This window comes from Dasypus novemcinctus, chromosome 8 (genome assembly GCF_030445035.2).
Source record: "Dasypus novemcinctus isolate mDasNov1 chromosome 8, mDasNov1.1.hap2, whole genome shotgun sequence".
Lineage (NCBI taxonomy): Eukaryota > Metazoa > Chordata > Mammalia > Cingulata > Dasypodidae > Dasypus > Dasypus novemcinctus.
In genome coordinates, this window is record NC_080680.1 from 1,994,625 (window position 1) to 2,021,592 (window position 26,968).

The following is a 26,968-nucleotide window of genomic DNA, read 5'->3' on the forward strand; positions in this document are numbered from 1 at the left end:
GCTTCACCCCGTCCCTGTTTCATAGTGCTGTCCAGCTGGAGTACGCGCACGGCGGCCGGCACCTCCGGCCCAGGCGCGGCAGAGCGCGCGCCCGCCGCCAGGCCCCGCCCAGGCCCCGCCCAGGCCCCGCCCAGGCCCCGCCCAGGCCCCGCCCAGGCCCCGCCCAGGCCCCGCCCAGGCCCCGCCCAGGCCCCGCGCGCTGGCCACGAGCTTCTCCGCGGGCCGGCCGCCGCCATCTGGCCGAGGCTGGGCCTAGCTTTCAATAGTTATGTTTCCCCTTCCTCTGGCCAGACACGGGACTGTTCTTCAGCTCTTTACTGTGAGGGCATTGTGAGACACCTGAAAGTGAAATTCATTTCCCAACCTTAGGTTCGTGTTGTCAGGTATTTTGCTTTTACATGTTATACGCCCCACATACGTTAGATTTCCGTTTAGTCAGTTCCACTTATACAGCGATTTAACTAATTAGGAAAAATGTATATATATTTATCCGTGTAGCTACCGTTTCTGAAAATGTTCGTTAATTTGTATAGAGTCATATTTTCATAAAGGTACCATTATCTTTCTGCCTGAAAGTCTTGATTTAATAAATCTTATAGTGTAAGTCTTCTGGTTCTATTTCTTTCAATTTTATATTCTGAAGTAGTCTTTATTTTGCCTTCAGTTTTTTTGTTTTTAATATATTTTTTATTGAAGTATATCATTCATACATGAGCATGCATAAGCAATAGCATATACTGAAGATTGTGAACTTGTAAAATAAGCATGCATAACATCATACAGGGGTCTCATACATTACCCCTCCACCAACACTTTGCATTGTTGCAAAACTTTGGTACAAACTATGCAGGGGCATCATCAAAATATTACTGCTAACTATAGTCCCTATCTTACATTTGGTGTATTTTTTTCCCCAAACCCACCCACCCTTTGAAAAAATATATGTATTTTTATTACAGAGGCTATGAACTTGCAAAACAATCATACACATGTGTAGAACTGCTGTACAATACCCCTTCACCAACATACCACACCATCGTGGAACATTTGTTACAGATTATGAGACATCATCAGACCATTACCACCAACCATGGTCCATCGCATACATTTGGCACACTTTTCCCATACATCTCCAGTATCAAACAGTACAGCTCTGGCATTGATGCAAGAATATTATAGTATTGCTGTTAAGCAGAGCCTGTAGGTCACACCAGTTAGAGTTTCCCCATGCTTTTCCACATTCCCACCACCCTGCAAGAGTGATGTAGCCCTGCTGTAGCTCACAGGAGGACATTCATGCATTTGTACCCTCAACCAGAATTCTCATCCACTTCTGGGTTCACTGAGTTATTCAGTTCCTAGATTTTTCTTTAGCTTTCTTTCAGTTGATATTTACTTCCCCAAACTACTGTTTTCAGCCACAGTCTCATTTACAAACCAGTTGCCATTCACTATAATATGTTACCATCAACTCTATCCATGTCCAGCCTGTTACAGTCAAGTTAATTAAAACTTCCACGTACATTAAGCATCAGCAGTTCCTCTCAACCCTCCTCCTATCTCCTAATTACCTATACTCTAGGTTTTAACTCCAGGGGTTTATTCTTCATATTTAGTTCATATTAATGAGACCATACAATATTTGTCATTTTGTGTCTGGCTTACTTCACTTAGTATAATGAATTCAAGATTCATCCATGTTATCCTATATGTCCCAATTTCATTTCTTCTTATTGCAGCATAGTATTTCATCATATATATATATATACCACATTTTGTTTGTCCACTCATTGGTTGATGGACACTTGGGTTGTTTCCATCTTTCAGCAAATGTGAATAACAACGCTATGAACATCTGTGTGCAGATATCTCTTCGTGTCATAGTTTTTAGTTCTGGATATATTCCTAGTAGAGGAGTTGCTGGATCATATGGCAGTTTTATATTTAGCTTCCTAAGGAACCACCAAACTGTCTTCCACAGAGGTTGCACCATTTTACAATCCCATCAACAGTGAAAGAGTGTTCCTATTTCTCCATATCCTCTCTAGCACTTATGATATCTCATTGTTTTGATTTGCATTTCCCTAGTAGTGATATGGAATATTTTTTCATGTACTTCTTGGCCATTTGTATTTCCTCTTTAGAGAAATGTTTATGTAAATGCCCATTTTTAAATGGGATTGCTTGCTTTTATTGTTAACTTGTATGATCACTTTCTATAGACTGGAAATCAAACCCTTCTCAAATATGTGGTTTCTGAATATTTTCTCTCATTGAGTGGGCTGCCCTTTTCACCTTCTTGATAAATTCCTTGAATCACAGAAGTGTTTAAGATCGCGGAGGTCCCATTTATCCATGTTTTCTTTCATTGCTCGTGCTTTCAGTGTAAGGTTTAAGAATCTGCCACCCACCACCAGGTCCTGAAGATGCTTCCCCACACCCTGCTCCAGGAGCTCTATAGTACTTGCTTTTGTATTTAGGTACCTATCCACCTTGAGTCAGTATCTGTATAGGGTGTGAGATAGAGGTCTTCCTTCCCTCGGCCATGGATATCCAGTTCTCCAAGCACTACCCATTGAATAGACTGCTGTGTCCAGATGGGTGGGCCTGACAGGCCTGTCAAAAATCACTTGACCATAGATGTGAGGGTCTGCCTTTGAATCATCAATTCAGCTCCATTGGTTCATGTGTCTATTTCCATGCCAATACCATGCTGTTTTTACCACTGTAGTTAGGCAGTACGATTTAAAGTCTGGAAGTGAGAGTCCTCCACCTCACTCCTCCCTTTCAAGATGTTTCTGGCTATCCAGGCCTCCCACACTTACAGATAAATTTGATGATTGTGTTTTCCATCTGTTTAAAAAATGCTGGTGGAATCCCTATTAGGATTACATTGAATCTGTATATCAACTTGGGCAGAACCAACATCTCAATATTTAGTCTTCCAATTCATGAGCATGAAATGTTCCTCTAATCATTGAGTCTTTTTTGATATCTTTTAGCAATGCATTATAGTTTTCCAAATACAAGTGCTTTACATCCTTGGTTAAGTTTATTCCTAAATATTTGATCTTTTAGTTGCTATTGTAAATGGAAATTTTTTCCTGACTTCCTCCTCAGATGCACATTACTAATATATAGAAACGCCACTGATTTTTGTGTATTGATCTTGTATCCTGACACTACTGAAATCATTTGTTAGCTCTGGCATCTTTGTTGCAGATTTTTGGTGGACTTTCTAGATATAGGATCATATCATCTGCAAATAACGAAACTTTTCCTTCTTCCTTTCTGACTTGCATTACTCATTTCTTTTTCTTGCCTGATCGCACTAGCTAGAACCTTTAGCACTATATTGAACAACAGTGGTGACAATGGGCTTCCTTGTTTTGACTCTGATCTCAACAGGAAAGCTTTCAATCTTTCACCATTGAGTAGAATGTTAGCTGTGAATTTTTCATATATGACCTTTATCATGTTGAGAAAGTTTCCTCAATTCCTATCTTTTGTAGTATTTTTATCAAGAAAGGATGTTGTAGTTCAACAAATACCTTTTCTGCATCAATCAATAAGATCATGTGATTTTTCGTCTTTGCTTTCTTAATGTGGTGTATTATGATGATTAATATTCTTGTGTTGAACCACTCTTGCATGCCTAGCATAAAACCCACTTGATCATGATGAATAATTGTTTTAATGTGTTGTTGGAGTCTATTAGCAAGTATTTTATTGAAAATGGGGTTGTAATTTTCTTTTTTTGTAATGTCTTTATCTGGTTTTGGTATTAGGGTGATATTGGCTTCATAGAATTAGTTTGGTAGTGTTTATTCTTGTTCACTGTTTTGGAAGAGCTTGAGTAAGATTGGTATTAAAGCCTCTTTGAATTCTTAGTGGAACTCACCAGTGAAACCATCTGGTCCTGGGCTTTTCATTTTGGGGAGCTGTTTGGTGGGTGTTTCAATCTCTTTACTTGTGATTGATTTATTGGAGTCTTCTATTTCTTCTAGGATCAGTGTAAATTGTACATTCCTAGGAATTTTTCCATTTCATCTACATTGTCTAGTTTTTTTGGCATAAAGTTGTTCATATTATCCTCTTAAGATCTCTCTTATTTCTGGGGGTCAGTAGCAGTGGTCCCATTTTCATTTTTTATTTCATTTATTTACAACTTTTCTCTTTTTCCCTTAGTCAGTCTAGCTAAGTGTTTATTGATTTTGTTAATATTCTCAAAGAACCCACTTTTGGTTGTGTTAATTCTCTCTATTGATTTTGTTATCAATTTCATTTATTTCTGCTCTAATCTTTGTTATTTCATTCCTTCTACTTGCTTTGGAATTAGTTTGCTGTTGTTTTTTTAGTTCCTCCAGCTGTGTAGTTAGGTCATTGTTTTTTTAGCTCTTTCTTCTTTTTAAATGTAAGCATTGAGGGCTATACATTTTCCTCTACCCTGCCTTTGCTGCATCCCATACGTTCTGATATATTGTATTCTCATTGTCATTTGTCTTGAGATATTTATTGATTTCTCTTGAAATTTCTTCTTTGACCCACTTTTTATTTAAGTGTGTGTTGTTTAGTCTCCATATATATGTGAATTTTCCCTTTTCTGCTGCTTGTTGATTTCCAACTTTATTCCATTATGGTCAGAGAAAGTGTTTTGTATATTTCAATTTTGTTGAATTTATTGAGATCTGTTTTGTGACCAACATATGGTCCATCCTGCAGAAAGATCCATGAGCACTTGAAAAGAATGTATATCCTGTTGTTTTGGGGTGCAGTGTTCTGTATATGCCTATTAGGTTTAGTCCATTTATCATATTACTTAAGCTGTCTGTTTCTTTATTCATCCTCTGCCCAGATGTTCTATCCAATGCTGAGAGTGGTGTAATGAAGTCTCCAACTATTTTTGTAGAGATGTCTATTTCTTCTTTCAGTTTTGCCAGTGTTTGCCTCATGCATCTTGGGGCATCCTTGTTAGGGGCATATACATTTATGATTGGTATTTCTTTCCCTTTAATTAATATGTAAAATCCTTTCTTGTTTCTAATAACAGTCTTGCTTTTAAAGTCTATATCATCTGATATAAGTATAGCTACCCCAGTTTTGTTTTGTTTTGTTTTTGTTTTTTTTTTTTTTTTTTGTTACAGTATGTATGGAATATCATTTCTCAACCTTTCACTTTCAAGCTTTTGATATCCTTGGGTCTAAGGTGAGTCTCTTGAAGACATATAGATGACTCATATTTTCTTATCCATTCCGGCAGTCTGTGTCTTTTGATTGGGGAGTTTAATCCATTAACATTCAATGTTATTACTGTAAAGGCAGTTCTTATTTCATCCATTTTGACCTTTCCATTTTATCTGTCATTTTATTTTTGATACTTTTAGTTACTGTTACTGAAATAGTCATCATTTCTAGACTCTCTTCCAAGTCTCTCTCTCCTGTCTTTTCTTTCAGGCTGTAACACTCCCTATAGTATTTCCTGCAAAGCTTGTCTTTCTGTTATAAACTCTCTCAGTTTCTGTTTATCTGTGAATATTTTAATCTCACCTTCATTTTTGAAAGATAATCTTTCTGGATATAAAATTCTTGGTTGGAGTTTTTTTCTTCAGTATCTTAAATATATCATACCACTGTCTTCTTGCCTCCATGGTTTCTGGTGAGAAATCAGCACTTAATCTTATTGGGTATCTCTTATATGTTATGGATTGCTTTTCTCTTGCTGCTCTCAGAATTCTCTCTTTGTCTTTGGTATTTGACATTCTGATTAGTCTGTGTCTCAGAGTTGGTCTTTTCAGATTTTTTTTTTGGATGGGAGTACACATTGTGCTTTTTGCACAGAGATATCTATGTCCTTCAATAGGACTGGGAAATTTTCCACCATTACTTCTTCAAATATTCCTTCTGCCCTTTTCCCTTCTCTTCTCCTTCTGGGACACGCATGACATGTATGTTTGCACATCTCTTGCTGTTATTTTATTCCCTGAGACTCTGTTCAATTTCTTCCATTGTTTTCTTCATCTCTTCTTTTGTACATTCATTTTTGGAGGTCATGTCTTCAAGCTCACCCATCCTTTCTTCTGCTTCCTCAAATCTGCCTCAAGTATATTTTTAATTTCATTTATTGCTCCTTTCATTCCCATTTATTCTATTTTTCTATGTATGCTTTCAAATTCATCTTTCTTTTCCCCAGAGTCTTCTTAGTATCCTTAATCTCTTTAGCTATTTCACTGGATTTATTAAGGAGATTTGTTTGAATGTCTATGATTAGTTATCTCAACTTCTTTATGTCACCTGCAGTCTTATCTTTTTCCTTTAACTGGGTAATATCTTCCTGTTTCTTGGTATGGATTGTAATTTTTTTGTTGGTGTTTTCATGTCTAGTTTGCTAGATGTATTTATTTTGGGTGCAGTTTCTCCCTTTAGTTTAGGGCTTTCTTTTCTCCCTTGCTCATTGTGTAAAAGGAGTCGAGGATGTAGTTGGTGCTGTAAGGTACGGAAGTTGAAGCTGCCCCTGTTTCCCCAGGAATGAATGACCCTTCTCCCACCTTTCTCCTCTGTTGGGGTAGAGATAGAGTTGCAGCTGTGTATAATAATCCAGGTTGGGCAGGACAAGTCTATCTGTAGTTTCCTGGAGAGACTGATGAATCTTCACACCCCTCCTCCCCTACCTTTGGCAGGGATGGAACTATAGTTGTGGGCAGCAATCTATGCCATGTGGGTGCAAAAAGAGCACAGTCGCCCAGGTAAATTGACGTAGCATCAGACCCCTTGCCTGTAGGGGGTGAGAATCAGCCCTCTTGGGTGCCCAACAATTTAATCTGTGTGAGCCAAATATTTCTGAAGTTGTGAGAGGCTAAGGGAATACTGTCTGTTCTGCCCTTTATGGGATGGGAACAGAACTACCAATGCCCACAATTTCAGTCCCTGTAGGCCAAAAGGACCCATATGCTCCAGAGAGGCTTTGGAGATACCAGGCCCCTGCTCTCTTATTGGGAGTGGGGGTGGCTCCATAGGTATACAACAGCCCAGTCCATGCAGGCTGAAAGTGTCTGCCATTGCCTAGAAAGCTGGGAAACACCAGCCTCCTCCTTTCCTATTTGGGGGGTGAGGGTTGATTCACAAGTACCCACCAGTCCTGGCTGTGTGGACCAAAAAGCCTGCAGTTACCCTGAGAGGCTGGGCAAACACAGGCCATCTCTTGTGCTACTGGAGATGGGGGTGGAGCCACAGGTACCCAATGGTCAGGTTTGTGCAGGCCAAAAGCACCTCCAGTTGCCCTGAGAGGCTGAGGGAAACCAGGCCCCTCCTATCCTCTGGGGGGCTGAGGTGGAGATGGACTCAATGACACGCAACAAAGTAGTGTGTCTGGGCTGAAAACTCCTGCCATTGCCTGGAGATGCCAAGGACACCCAGCACCTCTCCTATCCTATTGTGGTGTGGGCCTGCAGCTCCAGGTGACTGACTATTCAGTCTGTGCTGGTGGTGAGCACTTGTAGTTGCCTGGAGAGCCTGATGCAGGTCCCACCAGCTTCCTCTCTGCTGGAGGTAGGGATGGAGCCTAGGCTAGGACTGCAATCTGATCTGGGTGGAAAGAAGCCAGTCCCTAACTTCACTGGATTTTCAATCAGCCAGGCTTTCCTTCATGCCAGGGGCTGAGTCAAAATGGCATGTACTAGTCTCTTTCCAATTTGGACAGGCTCAAACCCTAGCTGTTCCTAGGATTATATTTTAGCCAACCAAGTTCAGTAATTAGTAGCTGAGGTTGGTGGACAACTGTTTCTTCATTCACTCTCTATGGGAAAGAGAGCTTCTAACTCCAGCCATGGACTAGCTCCTTAGCTGGCTTGTGCTGTTAAAGTTGGATGGGCACTGTCCTCTAGGGAATGGTTTGCAGTTTCCCAGAGAGTTGGTGCAGGTCCCCCAGCTTCCTCCCTGCCTGAGATGGTGTAGCAGTTTGATATGGTTATGAATTCCAAAAATAGGTATTGGATTATGTTTGTAATCTGATCTGTACCTGGGCCTGACTGAGTTATGATTAGGGCTTTAATTGGGCCGTGTCATTAGGGCATTGAGTTCCCACCCCTTTGTGGGTGGGGACTCACAGATAAAAGGCATGATAAAGGACAGAGTTAGGAGTTCTTAATGTTGGAGTTTTGATGTTGGAGTTTGATGCTGAAGTCTTAAGCTGGAGCCCTGGGCAAAGAGACAGAGCTGTTTGCCTGATAGTCTACAGCTGACCTATGGAGAGAGGCAAATCCTAGAGAGTCTCATAGTTTACAGCTGACCTTGTGGAGAAAACAGGAGCTGAGCCAAGAGGGACCCAGGAAGCCTGAACCCTCATAGACATTGGCAGTCATCTTGCTTCAACATGTGAAAATAGACTTTGATGAGGGAAGTAACTTATGCTTTATGGCCTGGTATCTGTAAGCTACTACCCAAATAAATACCCTTTATAAAAACCAATCAATTTCCGATTTTTGCATCAGTACCCCCTTTGGCTGACTAATACAGATGGGATTAGGGTTTAGGCTAGACCTGCAATCCCATCTGGGTGGAAAGAAGCTGGCTTCTACAAGCATTGTGATTTTCAATCAGCCCCGCTTCCCCTGATGCTGGGGACAGAGTCAAAATGGTGGTTACCAGCCTCCTTCTGACCTGGCCAGGCTCAAAGTTTAGCTTTTCCTAGGATTATACATTAGCTTGCTGAATTTACTTATCAGTAGCTGAAGTCTGTGCCACATCATGCCTTCCTCCCCTGTTTTTTTGGGAAATGGAACTTCTAACTCCAGCCACAGAATAGCTCCCAAGGCAGCTTGCACCACATGCACTGACCTCCATGGCATGGAGGGCTTTACTCATGAATCCTCTCTGTAGATGGGCAGTATCCTCCTTCCATGCTTTCAAGGATGTTGCAGGATACTCTTCTGGCCTGGTCTTCTGGGGCCCTGAAACAGGTGCTTTAGATAGCTCTGGGTGATTACTAATTGCCCTGTAGCAGGAGCTGACTCCAGGAGCTCCTTACTCTGTTGCCATCTTGAGTCACCCCTGCCTTCAGTTTTGAAAGATAGTTTTACTGGGTATAGAATTCAAGATTGTCAGATTTTTTTCCTTTAGTATTTTAAAGATGTTTCAACATTACTTTCTTGCTTGTCCTGTTTCTAATGAGTAATATGTAGTCCACATTTTCTTTGTTCTTCTGCACCTGTGCCTTTTCTCTCTTACTGCTTTTAAGATTTTTCTCTTTATCACTGGTTTTGGCTTATTTTATTGATGTGCCTTTTAAAATATGTTGCATGCCTCTACTTATTTGCCTATACAAGTTCAATTATAACAACTCTTTTTATGTCCTTGTCTGTCAATTGTAAAATTTTTCTCAGTAATATATGTTTCAAGTTATTGCTTTTCCTCTTCTTTCAGGTTGTAATGTCTTGTTTCCTTGGCTTCTAGGTAATTATTGATTGCATGCAATGCATTTTAGGGTGTTTAATAATTTGTATTCCTACAAATATTCTTGAGCTTTGTTCTGGATACAATGTAATTGGAAATAGTTTGATCTCTTCAAGTTCTACATTGGTCTTCTTTCACTCTTAGCTCCTACTCCTCAACTATTTACTTCTGAAGCTCATGGGAACCTACATCTATGTATCATACTCTCAAATTACCCTTTACCATCATTGCTTTGTGTTTATTTAAATAAAAAGAGGAGATACATTTAAACAGCTATCAGCAATAGCTTATATGGAGATGTCTATCTTTATTGGAAGAAAACCAATATTGAAATTTGAGATTTATTTCCAATTGTGTAATTTTTGTGTCAACTTTGTATATTTGTATATGTGCCATAGTCCAGCTCAGGGGTTGCTGCCGGGAGGCCGGGGCCTGTTGGGCCGGCAGCAGGCAGCTCAAGGTTTGGCGGGGACGCACGGTGAGAAAGAAGGCACCGCAGAGACGAGGTCTATGTGCAGGTCTGCTTTATTGAGGAAGTGCATTTGGTTATATAGGGCTGGGCAGAGGGAGGGGTTGGAGCTAGGGCGGCTGGCTACGGGGTGATAATGGATAGGTGGGTAAGGGCGGGTGGCTATGAGGTAAGCAGTGGCTAAGGAAGGAGGCAGATAATATGTTGGCAACGTGGGTGGGACTGGCGGGAAGAACAGCAGCAGCTGGAGAGGGAAGATAACAATGGCTGGGAGGGGGGGTAAAGGGAGGCAGCAGCATAAGCTGCTGCTGAGAAGGGCTATAGTACAAGGAGGTTACTAAGAGCTGGCAGGCCGGGGAATTAAGGTGGGGAACATATATGAAACTTGGAAATAGTATAAAAGTTTACTATTTAAAATATTTACAAAGAAACCAAGATTTAAATTAGTATCTGTGTTGAACAAAATAACTGAAGTGACTTATCTTTAATATTTTAAAAGAATTATGATATTGTGTAAATGCCTGCTAAACTAAACTGTCAAACCATATTTGTAGAACATTCTAGCACCAGTTTGTGTCAGAAAACACATCGAACTGTACTCACATATGGGTTCTTTCCAGATTTGAGTTCTTTATAGATTGCTCTATGTAGCAATTTTACCACTTTAGTCACACACTAAAGATTTGAAAGGTATTTTTCCTTCATTTTAATGTATGTATTTTCTTATTTCTAATGGCTTTGAATGAAGAAATTGCTTTACCCTGTAGGGACACTACTGCCTTAATAAAGTTCTTTTTAAATAAAACATTTGAAATTCTGCTTATATGGAAAGAATTGCAAAAAAATTAATCAGAGTAGCCCAGCCCTTCATGATGCATCAGTATGTACAAATAAAGGAATTGGGACCTTCTCCATCCACAGAGCTTAACTATCTTGTGTCAATATGAGTTATTGTTTCTTTGAGGGAATTCCTATCCAGGAAGATACATTGGTAAGCCAATAAATAAATTCAATGTTTGCTTCAGGAACTTCCTGCAAATCAATTTGCCCAAGCAAACACTTTGCTCATCTGGGTAAACAGCTCTTCTCTTAGGACAATCGATTGCTCACCCATGCAAATAGCTCACTTAGCAAGCAACTATTTTCAAAACATGCTTCAAGGGCCTTGCCTTGCTGTGTCCACCAATTCCAAAATTTCACTTCATGAGTTTTGCATAAACCAAGAAAGGTTCTCTCCTTGAAAAGGCCATCTTAAACCATTGAGTCCTCCCTTAAACTGCATAAATACTGAGCCCTTATTTCCTTCTGACTGCTACTAAGATTGTGTCAAGGTGTGCTCTCCTTTACTGTAGGAAGCTTAATAAACTTAGCTTTGCTTTATTAAAGATTATCAACTGACAAATTAGAATTCTGTTTTAACATCTTATTCCAAGTTGAAATATTTAGGAATGTTTTTAGGTGTGTAGGAGGGTGTTATGTTTGATGAGAGTTCTTTTTTTAAGATACAATTCCCATGAGAAATTTTTATATCATTGCTTAAAATTTACTGTTGTGAAAAAGATCTGATAGTAGCTTTTGAAAAGCACAATTAAATTTGCACATATAATTAAAATTCCTTTATTTTTAAGTTAGAATTGCTTATATTTTAATATTTGATTAGGTTTTCATAAGAATGCTTCCCACTTATTTAATTATTTGTCCATACAAAAATTATTCTGGGGAAACATCGTTCTATAATGCTACAATAGTATCTTACAAGAACTGCAGGTCTGAACACACTAATATTTCATCTCATCACACCCTGCCAAACATAATATACAGTGCACTTTAGAGATCAAGGAAGAGTAGATTATATTCCTGTGGTAGAAACTGATGATGCAAAATAGGTATGGTTACAACACAAGTTCTTATTACATTCTTGTATTTATTTCAATTAATAATAATACAAGCCATTTACTGATGTTCCCACTATGCTACTGGCCCTGGCCATTTTCAACAGTGTTTTTATGAAGTAAAATTAAACTTATTCTCCTATACAGAATGTGGATACTGAGTTTGAGTGTTTTGGTGAAGAATTGAGCTCCAAACTGTTGTTTCACGGTTTGTTTGCTTTTAGAGACCATCTCCTTCCACGAGGCCAGAGGAGCCCTCAAGTCATCACTGTTACCTATTTGATTCCCTCCTTTCAGCATCAATCAGCTCATTTCTTTTCTTCTTTGTTTTTATATCCTATCCAGCTTCTTTCAGTCATGGCATGGATGATTTGTATGCAGGGTTACTTATGATACGCTGTTAGGAAATTCCTCCACATGCATTCTTCCGTTCCTCCTCAAGGCATTGGTGGGTGTATCTTCCAGTTTTACCCCCACACTGTTAGCCATGAATAGCTGTGGCTAGTTCTGGCAGTTGAATGCGAGGTCATTCGCAACTGCCCAGAGCTTTTATCTTCCTTTGATACTTCAGAATCTGAAAATTAAACACACATATTTGGAAATACGTTTGGAAATATGGTTTGAAAATAGAATCATCTTCTCTTTAATTTTATTTATGAACTAGACTTTGAAACTTTGAGCTGCTGCCATCTTGTCTTTGCCAGTTTTTTTGAATAAGCAAGATGGGGATGGTTGCTGCTCAGACTTGTCCCATGTAGTCCACCCACCAAAATGGCTTCCACCAGTGCCCCAGGAGTTGGTTCCCCAAGGAATAAAATCTACCTTCTGGTTAAATGCTTACTTTGAGCATCAGGTTTGCAAGTAACAGAATTTACAAAGTCAGCTTTTGTTCTTACTAGACGATTAATTCCATCATTCTCTCTTTCTTTCAGAACCATAGTTATCTACATGAGCACTAAACAATTGCTTCCTCAAGTAACTTGGAGGCACATCTGCTAGAAAATGTGCTGAAGACTGGAAGATCTAGTTGACAAGTGACATTTCCCTGAATCTGCCATAATAGTCTCTGCTTCACTATTCTGAGAAATGAAATTTACCATGAGGCTGCCTAGAGTTGTGAAACACAAATATTGACATAAATAAAAATTTCTCAACACTCTTAGTTTTTAAAGAAACATTATCACCTTATGTTTAAACAAATGAATAAAATAACACTTATTTACTATCCTATACATGTTCGGGAAAGAAGCATTTAGGGATGGGAATATTGAGTACTGAAGGGTGGCAAACTGTCATTTGAGATACCTTAGACCAAAGGTTGGTAAATTTTTCCTGTAAAGGGTCTGATAGGAAAAACTTTAGGTTCTGTGGGCCATATAGTCTGTTGCAGTTACTGCACTCTGCCACTGAAACATGATAAAAAGCCAAAGACAATGCATAAAAGCATGGTTGTGGCTGTGTTCCAACAAAACATTTTAAACTGGTGACAATTCAGATTTTGTCCTCAGGCCATAGTTTGCTGACCATGGCCCTAAACAAAACTGCAAATTCATCCTGGATACTCTATTTGCACCCTTTTCCCATCCTCTCTCATCTCCACATTCCATGGCAATATACATGGATTTGCAGATTTACAACATTTTTAGTTTAAATATGTTTGAAAAATTGCACAATTTATAAAGTCAAATTTAACTGGGCATCCTGCATTTTATCTGGCAACTCTATCCCAGCAAAACTCTCCATACACCTCACCTTAATTCCAGCCATAATGTTCTTTCCTATATCAGCTTTCCTTAGAAAAAAGTCTGAGATTCATGAGGATCAGATGAAGGGGAATTTTAGACAATTTTGCCTTTCTTACAATTGCCTTCTTTGCATTTTAGAAGCCATAATTGTAACTAGGAGTTAACAATTAACAAATGATTAGAATTACTGAAATACTATACAGATGCCTTTTTATTTTCTAGTATATTATAGAAAAGCCAAAAGTAAATACCTGAAATCACTGATATTTGTTAAACTAGAATCCAGATGCCTTCATCTCTGATAATGACTGTAAAACAGGGGTTCTTAACAAGGGGTCCATAAGTTTGAATTGAAATTCAGAAAGGATATTATTCTTGTGGTAGACGTGCTGGTGCAGGTGTGATGTATTTATTAAATGATACACAGTGTAGTGTGGGCTTAGTAAGGGAACTGTGGTTTTTACCAGACTGGCAAAGGGGTCCATGGAACAAAAAAGGTTAAGAACCCCTACTGTAAAATTATAGCAACTTTATCTTGTGATCATAAAAGCCTTGTGATTCACCCCTATTTTGTACCTACCCCCCCATTCTGTTTCACAACTTTGAAGTCCTATGAGCACTAGACAGCCCCTTAATTCTTATTAATGAAGGCAACTGAGCCAGTCCGATCGCATTTACTCCTCAGATAAACCTGCCTGTCTTTAGATACTATGAAACTATTAGGATTACTGCAGTTCAGGGAGACAGATTTTAGGTGGTTCAGCCATCTGAGCTCCTGGGTATGCCCTGGCCATAAACTCTTTCTTTGATCCTGATTTCCTCATAATGAGGGAAAGGAACAAAGTGTGTTGTCTTGTTAAATATCTAGCAAGTCAGGCTTGTACAAAAGAGTATTTCATAGAGTCAGAAGATCACTTTCTAAGTCTGAAAGTACCTACTGCGTTTTCACACATACCTACTGTTTCTGTGTAAGATTAACTCTGGCAAAGCTGGAGATGTTCTCTCTGTATCACTGATGACATTTGTGAGAAGAGACACCAAAAAGATCCTTTACACGTTAGTGTTCAGTGGCATTACACTAGGATAGAGATAAGAGATGAATCTACATGATACCAGATTAATTCTTCTGTTGGTAGATAGCCATTATTCTCTACTCAATTGGAGGAGAAGACTACTTCTTTACTATTTACTTGCCTGATGGGTAAGTAAGCTTTGTTAGTGGCAAATTTTTAAAGAATGCAACTACCTAGCTAAGGTAGTTGTCTGATTTCACAATATTAAAGAATTAAGTAACTCACTTTAAGGATGTTTTGCCTTTGCATTTGAGTTTAAATTACATTCCCAACAGGCTCTGAAAGGGGCAGCATAGTTATCCAAAAAATGTTGGCAAAGGACTGATGGGCTGTGGGAAGTCAGTTCTCATTATCTCAGGTCTGTGAGAGAACACTGTGTCTTCCCTGTAAACACTGGGGAAGGCAAATGGACTCGGGGGATTCCTGATGCTGAAGATAGTGAAAGGCCCATTCAATACCTGTGCTGTTCAGCACCATTAACCTTCCAGCAATTGAAACACATGAAAGGGTGAGATATTTGAGATGCAAAGCTCTGTTTTTTTTCCTTAACGGGTTCAATTGCTTAAGCCTCCAAATAATGGGACCACTTTAGTTTCCCATTTCAAGTCACCACTTTTAATCTCCCATTACATAGAATCCACCATAGCAATCAATTTAATTTTTTAAACTCTGATGCTATAATCATTTCTTTCTTTTCATTTATGCCAGTGGGAAAAAAGCATACTCAACATTATAGGGTGTGCATTTATAATTTAATTAATGTAAAACATGCCCTCATGTAGAAAATGCTACAACAAAAATGGAGTTCTTAATAGCCTAGCATACTAGACCCATTTAGAATTTGAGAAGGTTTTAGACTGGCAGGAAAAATATGATTCCATTTTCTTTATTTGAAATCAGTTTTTGGAAATGAGAATTCAGATCCAAATTTTTATCCTAGATCAAGTTGCAGATTATTATCACATTAAACTTATATTAAAATAAATGAGCACAGTCATATATGTGTGTATACTAACATGAAGAAAGGCAATCTTCATCAGTTAATCAATGATATAGTAATAGAACAACGGAATTATGTGTGTTTAGGTATTAACATTTACTTATATCAAATTACACTTGTAAATACAAGTGTGTATTTCCATTAAAATGCATTTAGGGAGTGGTGGTGGCTCAAGCCATTGGGTAACTCCCTCCCATATTGGAGGTCCCGGGTTTGGTTCCTGGTGCCTCCTAAAACAGAAGACAAGCACACGAGCAAACAGACACAGAGTAGACAGTGAGTGCAAACAACAAGAGGGGTGATAAATAAATCTTTTTAAAAATGCATGTATAAAAGCATTTAAAAAATATTTATCTGCGCAAAAGTTAAAAGTTCTGATAATCAAAAAGCAAGTTAGGAAAGCGGATGTGGCTCAAGTGATTGGGCTCCCATCTACTATGTGGGAGGTCTTGGATACACTTCCTGGGACTTTCTTGTTAAGGCGAGCTGGCCTGTGCAGTGAGCTGGCCTGCATGAAGAGCTGGCCCACACAGAGAACTGAGGCAACAAGACAGTGCCACAAAAAAGAGACACAGAGGAAAGACAATGAGAGACACAACAAACTGGGGAGCTGAGGTGGCTCAAGTGATTGAGTGCCTCTCTCCCAGGTCAGAGGGCCCAGGATGGGTTCCTGGTGCCTCCTGAAGAGAAGACAAGAAGACAAGCAGACACAAAAGAATGTGCAGTGAATGAGCACAGAGAGCAGACAGCACATGTAGGTGGCAAGGGGAGGGGAATAAACAAATAAATAATAAAAGCAAGTTATCAAGTTCATGTCGCACATCCATAGACTCATCCAGGGACAGTTTTACCAGAATTTGCTATTGCAAGTTTGATTTTATTTGCTATAAGAGCTGTATAAATTATGCAAACATTTTTCAAACTAAAATACAAGAATGCTACATATTTCTATTATTCAAATCATGTTTAAGCTTAAGGCAAGATATTTCAAAGTTTTAGATATAGTTTTAAGTAAAAATGGGGAGATGGGATGTCACTAGATCTGTCCCATTTATATTTTCTATAGCCAGCCTCCTGTCCGCGCTACATAAGCTGCTTCAGGAGATCTATCTAATAGGAGTTCCCACTCTTCACCAGTCCCTTACTTAATCCTCCTGGCTGGGTGATTTTGCAGTTCTTCTCTCTAACGTGGCCAAGCCCATTTCCTTGCCCCTTGATCTCAGGCCATGTAACATGCTTTGGCTAACAGGATGTTAGCTGGATAATCCATAAAGAGGCTCAGAATGGACTTCTAGTTTCTGCTGCTTCTCTTGCTTTGGTGCCATCATTGTGAGAGAATGCCTGGGCTAGCCTGCTAAAGGGTGAGGCTTGAGCTAAATTTTCCAAGATAGGGCCATCCCAGATCAGCCGACAGCCAGCCGAGACAGGTGAGTGAACCCGGCTGGGACGGGAAGAACTGCTGAGACAGGGCTGTAGACCTGGGGTCTCGTGAGCTAATGACATCACTGCATACTGCTGGGGTTTTGTGGTAATAGATAACTCACTGACACAGTGCCTATAGTTTTTAATTGTCATATGTCAGTTTAATTTCTATTATGGAACAGCTGCTATAAATTAGATGCCAGTAGATTCTATGTATTTCTAGAATTTCTGTATTTCCTTTTTTTAAAAACTGCTTTGAGATAAATTCACATGCTATGAAATCCATGTATTTAAAGTAATAATTCCAGGACTTTTAGTATTTTCGCAGAGTTGTGCATCCATTACCATAGGCAATCTTAGAATATTTTCACTGTTATGCAAAGAAACCTCATTCTTCTTAGCCATCACTTCCCCATTCTTTACTCCTCAGCCCTAGGCAACCACTAATTTATTTTCTATCTCTACACATTTGCCAATTCAGGACATTTTATGTAAACAGACTCATATATGTTCCTTTGTGGTTGGCTTCTTTCACTTATTTCAAGATTCCTCCTGTTGGAGCATATATCAGTTCTTCACTTCTTTTTATTGTCAAATATTATTCCTTTGTAAAATACATTTTATTTATTATAATACATTTTATTTATTCATTCCTCAGGTGCTGTGTTTCTACTTTTTGGGCTTTTATCAGTAATGCTGCTTTGAACATTCATATCCACTTTTTGCATGGTCATATATTTGCATTTCTCTTGGGTATATCTCATGGAGTAGAATTGTTGGGCCATACGATAAGTCTGTGTTTAACCATTTGAGGAACTGGCAGATTTTGTTCCAAAGCAACTGCACCATTTTGCATTCTCATCAGCATTGTGTGAGAGTTCCAGATTCTCTATATCCTCGTCATCCCTTGTTATTATCTGCCTTTTTTATTATAGCTATACTAGTGGGTATGAAGTAGTAGCACATTGTGGTAAGTTTTTGTATTCTTAAATACTGCACAATTTGGTGCATGCTTTATTACCAAGGTAAGTTTCAAATGTAAATTTAATGAAAATGTTACCATCTCTGCCACAGTAATTACTTTTATAAATTCCACTTATAACCAAAAAGAGGAAAATAAAATCAATATAAATATTCAAGTATTAAGAGCAAAAGGAGAAAAAACACAACTGTTTGCATACTTCCTGTCTTTAAGAAGAATATATTTTATGCTTACTAATTATAGCATGTGAAATATTGTGTATATTTCATATATAGGAACAACTCAATGCCTCCTGCTTGATTTCAAGTTGAGTCTAAAGTTAATTCTACTCTTAATATACCAAATTTAGAAAATAAGTTTTGTATCTGGAGTGGGATACTCAAGGTATAAAATTTCTTTTAACTTGTACGAAATAGTCTCTATTTAAATATTTCAAGTATACATTTCTGAAGAGGAGTTTCTTAACTTTTCCCCATTAAGTGTAACAAGTTCAAGAGCCAAACATAACATTTTTTTTAACACTCTTTCAATTTCTACTCAAACTGCCACAGCATATAGATTGGCATTTTGTTTCTGTACTAACTGCTCCATTTAGTAAATGAGCTCTCTCCATCCAAATTTATTTATTTTTCTTTCTATGTTTAAATAGGTACAATTTATATTCTACATGCATAATATTATACTTAGAAACCATGTCCCTTCAAGTGTGGCTCTTAAAATTCTTTTTATGTGAAAATTTTACGTTGATTTTAATTTTAGATGAAAAAATTTTCAGGATATGCTCAATTCTGGCTGCCCAAAGAGATGAAGAAAATATTCAGAGTTATCTTTTATTTGCAATGCCTTCCACAGAATTAGAAATATGTTTTGGGAAACTCATGTAGTTGACTGGATGAATTTGTCAATCAAGTTTTTTGTGTGCATGTGTTGTGATTGCTCCAGGGATGCTCCAGGGAGCATGTAGCACCCAGGCAGTGCCAGCTGTTCCCCATCAGTGGATCAGCAAGGACAAGTTGGTGGCTACTTCTCAGGGGCATTGGCGATAATGGAGAGGGGGCCTGTTGACACTGGGCTCCATTACAATGGCAAGCTGCTCAGATTCTGTTCCCGTTAGAACGTGTGTGTGATGAGTAAGCTGGATTTTAAATTTGGGTCTGGGTGGCGGTCATGTACTGCACGAGGGGGGACCAAGACACCACTGCCTGAGAAGAGATAACTTATTACTCACAGGTGCCCGGGAGAGGGGGTGCCCTGAAGGCAAACAGGAACCTCGAGATTGGCTTGGGTGGCTTGCCCAGCAGGGATGGGGCACACGGGCAGAGACAGAGGGAGGCCCAGCTCGTGCCCTTACTGCAGCCCAGGGGTGGAGGCCAGTGGGTTTCCTGCAGGATCAAGCATTGGTTAGTTTAAAGCAAAGTCGCAAAAAGAATAAGGGCCTGGGTGTCCTCGGGGGCGAGGATGGGCAACTTGTCCCTTGGGGCCAGTGGTGGGTTTGGGGAAGGCACGTGGGTGGTGTGGGGGGTGGCTGCAGGCGTGGATTCTGGCTCTGGGGGAATTTACGCCAAGGCTGGGAGCTGCTTAGTGCCTAGGCCAGAGCCAGCACTGGGACAAGTGGCTTAGCCAATGAGAGACCGAGGCGGAGGCAGCACGGAAACCATCTGGTGGTTAGAGCCATCTGTGCCCCTGTCTGTGTCTATCTACGCATAGAAATGCTAGGCGTTTTCTTAAGCCCTTTTGTAAATACCCTGCCGTTGAAGTACTGTTTCATAGTTCCACGTGGTCTTAGACGTCAGTGTTGGTCAAAAACTGTTCTGCAGGGTTGAGGTAGGCTGAATTTGAAAAAAAAATATATAAGGCTGATTATTTTGATAGACATATAATCAGATTCATAATCCTTGGGTTGTTAAAACCCAGTCTTTCAAGAACTCAAGAGATCACAATTCATCAGAAAGAAAGTGAAAAGATGCTATCCAATGCATGTTGTACATCAAGAAGGTGATTTTTTTTCTTGCTGGAGTCTGTCTCTTGATAATTACTCTTCAGGATTTGTTGCTTGGGGATTTATGGAAAACATTTTCCTAATAGAAATACTATTATATTTTATTCACAAAATTCTGACTTTCTTCCAGAGGATTCAAACACAAATCTGTTCCCACGATGATAGTAAAGTTAAATGCAGTCTCAGCTTCAAATTTTAAAAATGCATAAATAAGAATTTACAGGGAGGAAATTGCTGAAATGAAAAAGGAAAATGAATGGAGCTGTGTTTTAATCTATGTGGAGCCTTTAGAAGGGATGTCATTCCTATGGGTAGTTGTTCCTACCTGCTCTTTCTTATGGCCCAGGAGCCTCCAGGTGTGTAGGTGACACACAGGTGGGCTGGGAGGACATAAGATATGGTCATGAAATCACTGACATTTTCAGTTTGCAGTCTGTCTACAATTATATATATGTATGTATGTATGAGTGCACACAAATTTCTGAGCATTGGCAATTGTTTTCTTGTACAGTACTGATGACTCATGCCTATTTTAAGTTATTTTCTGTATTTCGTGTAAACTTCCCACAACCTCTCACACACACACATTAATACACACTCAGAAATAAGTGATTTGTGGAGTTTGAATGCCAGATATAGAAATGTGCAAGATTATGTCTCCATGTTGCCTCATCTTTCCTATTTAAAATTTTTCAGAATGTGCAGCCAAAGTGGTGTGGGTGAAGAATGAGCAGTGCCAGCGGCCGACCCTCACCTGTGCAGGTTTAGCTTCCACGGTTCTGTAGCATCCGCTCTCCTCTGTGCCAAGTGCTTTCAAGAAATCAAGCGAACTAATTCAGCTCCATCTCTGATTTTCTTGGCCTTAAGCACTTGGCGCAGTTTTCTCCTTTATTCCTCAGCTCAGTCCTAACTAGGCACCATTATGTTATGAAAGATGAGGAAACTGAGGCTGGGAGATGTCGAGCCGCTGCCCAAGGTCTCGTGTCTGGTACCCGCTCACAAGCTGGGGTATTCAGCTGCTAACAGGGGCGTGTTGCTGCTCTTGGTTATCTGTGGGGGTTGCACACCTGAGATTTCTGAACCATTCTGTGACTAGCTCTACTTAGTCCTATTTAAACAAGAATATTGAAGATCGGTCTCAAATGAAACAGCCTGGGGGCGCTGAAAATGGAATCCATATCTAACTGGTAAACAGGACCTGAACTGGGCTGGGCTTGGCCCTGTCTCTTCCATCCTCTCCACTGGGGCTTCACCAAGGCTTGGGTGACCAAGCAAAGGCCTGAACACTTTTTTTTTTTTTTTTTAGATTTATTTATTTATTTATTTCTCTCCCCTTCCCCCCCACACCCTGGTTGTCTGGTCACTGTGTCTATTCTCTGCATGTTCTTCTTAGTCTGCTTCTGTTATTGTCAGCAGCATGAGAATCTGTGTTTCTTTTTGTTGTGTCATCTTGCTGTGTCAGCTCTCCGTGTATGTGGCACCATTCCTGGGCAGGCTGCACTCTCAGGCTGGGCAGCTCTCCTTACGGGGCACACTCCTTGCACGTGGGGCTCCCCTACACGGGGACACACCTGCGTGGCACGGCACTCCTTGTGCACATCAGCGCTGCGCGTGGGCCAGCTCCACACAGGTCAAGGAGGCCGGGGTTTGAACTGCAGACCTCCCATGTGGTAGATGGATGCTCTAACCACTGGGCCAAGTCCGCTGCCAGGCCTGAACTCTTGTGTCCTTTCTGTCACTGCCTTATGACTGACTTGTACAAATGCATCTTAAATGCCTGCTGAAGTAATGTCCCAACTTTGTCCTTTATTTGTATTATCAGCATCAATTGGTGAGATTCCTCCTCAGTCATTTTAAAGGGCTTTCCTTGTTTGTTTGGTTCCTGTGAATAATTAAATATATAGGGTGTTCTCAGAGCATGACAACTTTTCTGGAAACCTTGATGTCCTGTGAGGGAGGACTCCAGAGCTCAGTGGACCCGGCTTCCAAGCCTAGCTTGCTGAGTGTTCTCAAACACATCCATTAAACGCTCTCAGGTCTAGTCTCTCTGCTAAATGGCATAATAATACACTATTTACTTCAAAGGAATGCTGTGTCCATATATCTCACTATATGATAGATATGATGTGAGTCATATATACATATAAATATATAAAACCTGATATATAAGTTGCTTTAAAAATGTAGACCCTTTATGTGAATCACTAATTGATACTTGCCTTAAGCAATTAGAAATGAAAGGTTCAGTCCTGGATATTTTACAATAGACACAGGACAGCTAAGTGACTGGGGAATGGATGGGCGTCACCTGACACCTCTGGCCTTTTTCTGAAGTTCTAAACGCACCACACCCTCTGCGCTTTGATGTCAGCCTTTTCACTAGCACTGCCGACAATCCCGATTCTGACAGGTCCTGCATACGAGTAAGAAAACGTAAAGCTGGGGTCAGAAGCTCCATATTTTGGTCAAATTCTCAGAACTTCTAGTTGTTAACTCGGTGGCCTAGGCAAACTATTGAAATTCTTCTATTCCTGTTATTTTTCCCCTGCCTGCAAAATAGGAATAAAATGATGACAACACTGTTTCTGTTCTGTTTTCAAGTTAGTTTGCCCTGCCATAGTTCCTTAGATATTTTGATCAACTCGGGTGTTGCAGGAATGCTGGCACCCTGTTCCCATGGGCTCAACACATATGCTCTGCGTTTGGGATGGTTTTAGGAGCATACTGATCTGGTGTGGTTCTCTCCTCTTTGGTCATTCATTTACGTCTGCCCAGAGCCTGTTCAGGGAGTTGAAGGGGGCAGTAGACTGGCGACTTATTCCAAGGGCAGGCATTTAGACATCTCTGTTCCTTTCTCTCTTTGTGGACTTTTTGGATACTAGCATTATACTGTGCAGTCTTCTATGGTAAGACCTTTTCCTTTACCTTCCATCATTTCAATGCATTCTTTTTGGAACTTATTTTAAAAGCGGCAAAACACGTTCCATAGAGGTTGTTTTAAAACTTTCCATTCAATTAAATCTGCTCACCTAATTCAGCCCATCTAATTCACATCAGGTCACTTTGGGGATGGTATTTGGAGTAAGATTCCTCCTAGGTAGCCAGTTTATGGTTTCATATATCTGCTGAACATAACGATAAAATCGCCAAGTAGGAACATACTTAACAAAAAGCTGACACTGGAGCTGAGTAGGGGCATACTGTATAGGTTTCTTTAAATGGCGTGATAAAACACAGATATTCTTCTCTACAACGGGTTTTGGAATGCTATTCTTTTTCACATCTGGTTAGTTATTTCCGTCCTAACTTCTCTTCAACTAAAAAAAAAAAAGACCCATGTTTACTAGCGTGCCTAACACTCCGGCATTACTGCACTCATAAGGCTTGGCTCCCTCGGCCTGAAGGCCTTCCCGTGGTTCTGCTGTTGCAGGTGGAAAGCCCCGAGAGGAAGGAGTGACTGGTGGGGGCGCAGCTGTGACGACCCTCTCCCGGGCACCCCCCCGGGGGAGCCAGCTTTGGAAGGATGATTTGCGAGGCCGGGCCCGGGGAGCCTCCCAGCCTCGCACTTCCCACCTGCCGCCGCCAGGGGCGCCCGGGACACGCGGGAGCGCCCGGCCCCGCTCGGCGCAGCGATCGCGGCCCCGCGCGGGCGGCGGGTGGGAGCGAGCGGGTGGGTGTGGCCGCAGGTTGGCCTCGCCCGAGTCGGCGCGGCGCGGGGGCGCGGGAGACGCGCGGCGAGCGCGGCCGGGAGAGCGCGGCAGCCCGGGCGCCGGCGCGCAGCGGCTCCGGACGCGCCTGGGGTTCGGGGCGGGGACCCCCAAGGCAGGTGACCATGGACTCGCGCCCTGGATTCCTGCTCGAGCTGCTCCTGGTTTTGTCCACTCCGAGCTGGAGCCGCGCGGGAGCGGGAAGCGCCTGTGAGTACGGCCGTGCTGGGAAACTCGCGGGGCGCACTTAGTTAGCATGGGGCTCGAGCGCCCCGGGAACAGTGCGGAGCGGGCTGGCGGCGCGTTTCCGAGCCGAGGCGGGGAAGAGCCTCGAGTCCCGCCGGCGCGGCTGGGGGCCTGCGCGCGGCTGCTGCCCTCGGCAGGTCGGAGACCCGCGCGCGCCGCCCGCGCTCACTTGGTGCCGGGGCGCTGGCGCCTGGGCTGCGGGCTGCGCTCCTCGCCAGGAAGCCCAAGTTCTCGCACCACCTGGCAGGAGCGCTCCGCGGAGCTCGGCGCGCCGGGCGCTCGCTGGTCCCTTTAGATAGGAAGGGGAATTACGGCCACAAGGGGACGCCCGGCGGCCCCCTGCACCTGCCCCGCGGGTGGCGGCGCTTGGGCTCCGCGCGGGCGCGCAGGCCGCGGGCACGGCGGGGAGCCCCCGGGAGTGGGTGGGGGGAGAGACCCTGCCCGTGGGGGCGGCTTCGACCTGGAGGGAGAGCGGCCTGCCCCTCATTTGATCTTCTAAAACATGTTCTTGTCAAAGTTTCCGCGCTTGTATTCGGTGATTCGTTCCTTTTCCGATTTTTGTGGGTTCGGTGGAGACCGAAGCTCTCGGGTTCGCAGTAGATCCGTGGAGTCTGATCTAAAGATGCCACATCTCCACGCATTTGAACCTGCACATCAAAACCAAGTTCTTCAAGTCTGACTCCGATGGCGATCTCCATCCCAGGCCTCGGCCTTCCTGGAGGAATCTTAAGTCCCTCCGCTCCCTTCCCCCCCCCCCCCCCAGAGTTTTTTTTTTTTTTTAAATCAGGTTGTGGGGAGTAGAAGATTGTGTGCCTTTCACGAAGGTGTTAGTCCCGCTTAGAAATGTACGTTGCGGCCCATTGATCCAGGTCTGGCCCTGGGGGGGCATCGCTCTGCGCTCGCCAGGAAGTTTGCTCTGAAAGGCTGGAACTGGGGAGAAGCCGGGCACCCCAGGGGCCGCCCCATGCCGCCGGGCTGCCGTCCTTTGTGCTGTCATCTTTAGCCTTAGCTCATTTCATGTCCTCCTGTGTGAGTCACTCCTAAAAATGAGCTCCAGTTTCCTTTAGGCAAATACAGCCCTGTGTTTCAGACACAATTTCAACTTAGCTTTGTGGAACCTCCATGGATTAAGGAAAATGGGGAGGTTTCCACAAAATTTAAAAACAAGAAACACAACTTTAGGTCCTGCACTACAGTAGCACTTGCTATTTTGCAAAGAAACTAAACAATGACCAGCACTAAGTGATGTGCTTGTATACGTGAATAGGAAAATATTTTAACCTACTAACTACAGAAATACAATTATAAAGTCAGTCACCGGAGGTCACTAGTAGTTGGGGAAAACGTGGCTTCAAAAATCCTTCTCCTTAGGGCAGCAGAGCCTGACCTGATTCCTTCGTTGTCATCACACTATACTGGCAGGACTCATTGTTATACATTTTCATTTTTATTTGATTTTTAATCCCCGAAATCCACGAAGAGATAAAATGCACTTCTCTTTCACATGGAGCGTTCTTTTTAGGAGGTCCCCTGCTCTGAGAGGCTCTGTGTATAGGAAGATATACATGTCAGAACTGAATGTGTCTTTAAACTCAGCTCTTTATGAAACAATGGCTGATGCCAGTTTTAAGTTTTAAGTTTTTACCTAAGATTGCTCATGTTATTATTAAAAGTTCAGTAAATTAAGTACCTATGTAAATTTGAATTGCTTGGAACATTTTTTTCCCAATTTCTAAATTTTTTTCCCCAAAATTTTTACAAAAATTAAAAAAAACCTATTTTTAATTTATTTTTAAAAGACACATAGATCATACAAAACGTTTCATTAAAAAATATAGGAGGTACCATATGCCTCCACACCCCCTCCCCCACTTTTCCCACATCAACAACTTTTCTCATTAGTGTGGTACATTCATTGCATTTGATTAGTACATTTTGGAGCACTGCTACACAGCGTGGATTATAGTTTACATTGTAGTTTACATTCTCTGCCAGTCCATTCAGTGGATTATGGCAGGATATATAATGTCCTGCATCTGTCCCTGCAATATCATTCAGGACAACTCCAAGTCCCGAAAATGCCCCCACATCACACCTCTTCTTCCCTCTCCCTGCCCTCAGCAACTCCCGTGGCCACTGTCTCCACAATGATATAATTTCTTCCATTGCTAGAGCCACAATAATTCTATAGTGGAATACCAGTAAGTCCACTCTAATCTATATTTTATTCCCCAATCCTGAGGATGCTGGTATGGCGATGCCCCCTCTACCTCTCAATTGAGAAGGGGTGCTTAGGACATTTTAAATACTAAAGTTGGAGTCCTTGATCACCACGTGACAGAGATGGTTATTGCTAGTTCTTCAAGTGTCAAATACGTATTTCAATGACTGTAGATATAAAGGTTCATAGAGGTAGGACAAGTTGCAATTGATAATTTCTTGCTGGTGTCATTTGATAATTTCTTGGTGATGATTTCTAACAGCAGACGTTATAGTAAATGAAATCCATTGTGGTATAAACTATCTGGTTTTGACCAATTTTTCTTTAGTTCCTGATGATCTGGGAAGCCATTGTGTATATGTGTGTGTATGTGTGTGAGCAAGGTATATGAAAATTGTATTTGAAATCTTCTCTTACTAATTCATGGGAAAGAGAGGTCTATCTCATGCCTACCCAATCATTTAAGGATTTCTAAGCAAGTGTTTGTCAGCAGGGTATGATTAAGGGCACCAAAAAGAAATTACGAATATCAGTTCTGAAGCTTTTTGAGGGTTAACACTTTTTTCTTAAGAAATGTTTTAAGAGCATCAATAATCCTTTCAGGCAAGACTTTAAAACTAATAAAATATTCTTGAGGACCAATAAGAAATTAATGAGAACTGCGTATAAATTTAGAAAAATGCAGAAATCTTTTAAATGAACCCAGTGCTATTTTTACTCTGTTTACAGCTGGTTCTCAGGAGTAATTCTCTCATCCAAGGGTTA

General features: G+C 41.3%; 1 protein-coding gene and 1 long non-coding RNA gene across 3 annotated transcripts in view; both read left to right on the plus strand.

Moving 5' to 3' along the window:
* The first annotated feature begins 230 nt into the window (after nucleotides 1-230).
* On the plus strand, nucleotides 231-12,983 carry LOC131279592 (uncharacterized). The gene is made up of 2 exons (XR_009186990.1): nucleotides 231-383; nucleotides 12,741-12,983. It is a non-coding gene; the product is annotated as an uncharacterized lncRNA (long non-coding RNA).
* A 10,768-nt stretch (nucleotides 12,984-23,751) lies between these two features.
* The window catches only part of LOC101418024 (contactin-associated protein-like 3), a 216,109-nt gene continuing 212,892 nt past the window's right edge, over nucleotides 23,752-26,968 (plus strand). The window contains exon 1 of one of the 2 annotated variants that reach the window (XM_058301400.2): nucleotides 23,752-23,946. In XM_058301400.2, coding sequence (XP_058157383.1) covers nucleotides 23,862-23,946 — 85 coding nt within the window. In that variant the 5' untranslated portion in view covers nucleotides 23,752-23,861. The remainder of the gene's footprint in view (nucleotides 23,947-26,968) is intronic. The other variant, XM_071216563.1, reaches the window with a different exon arrangement.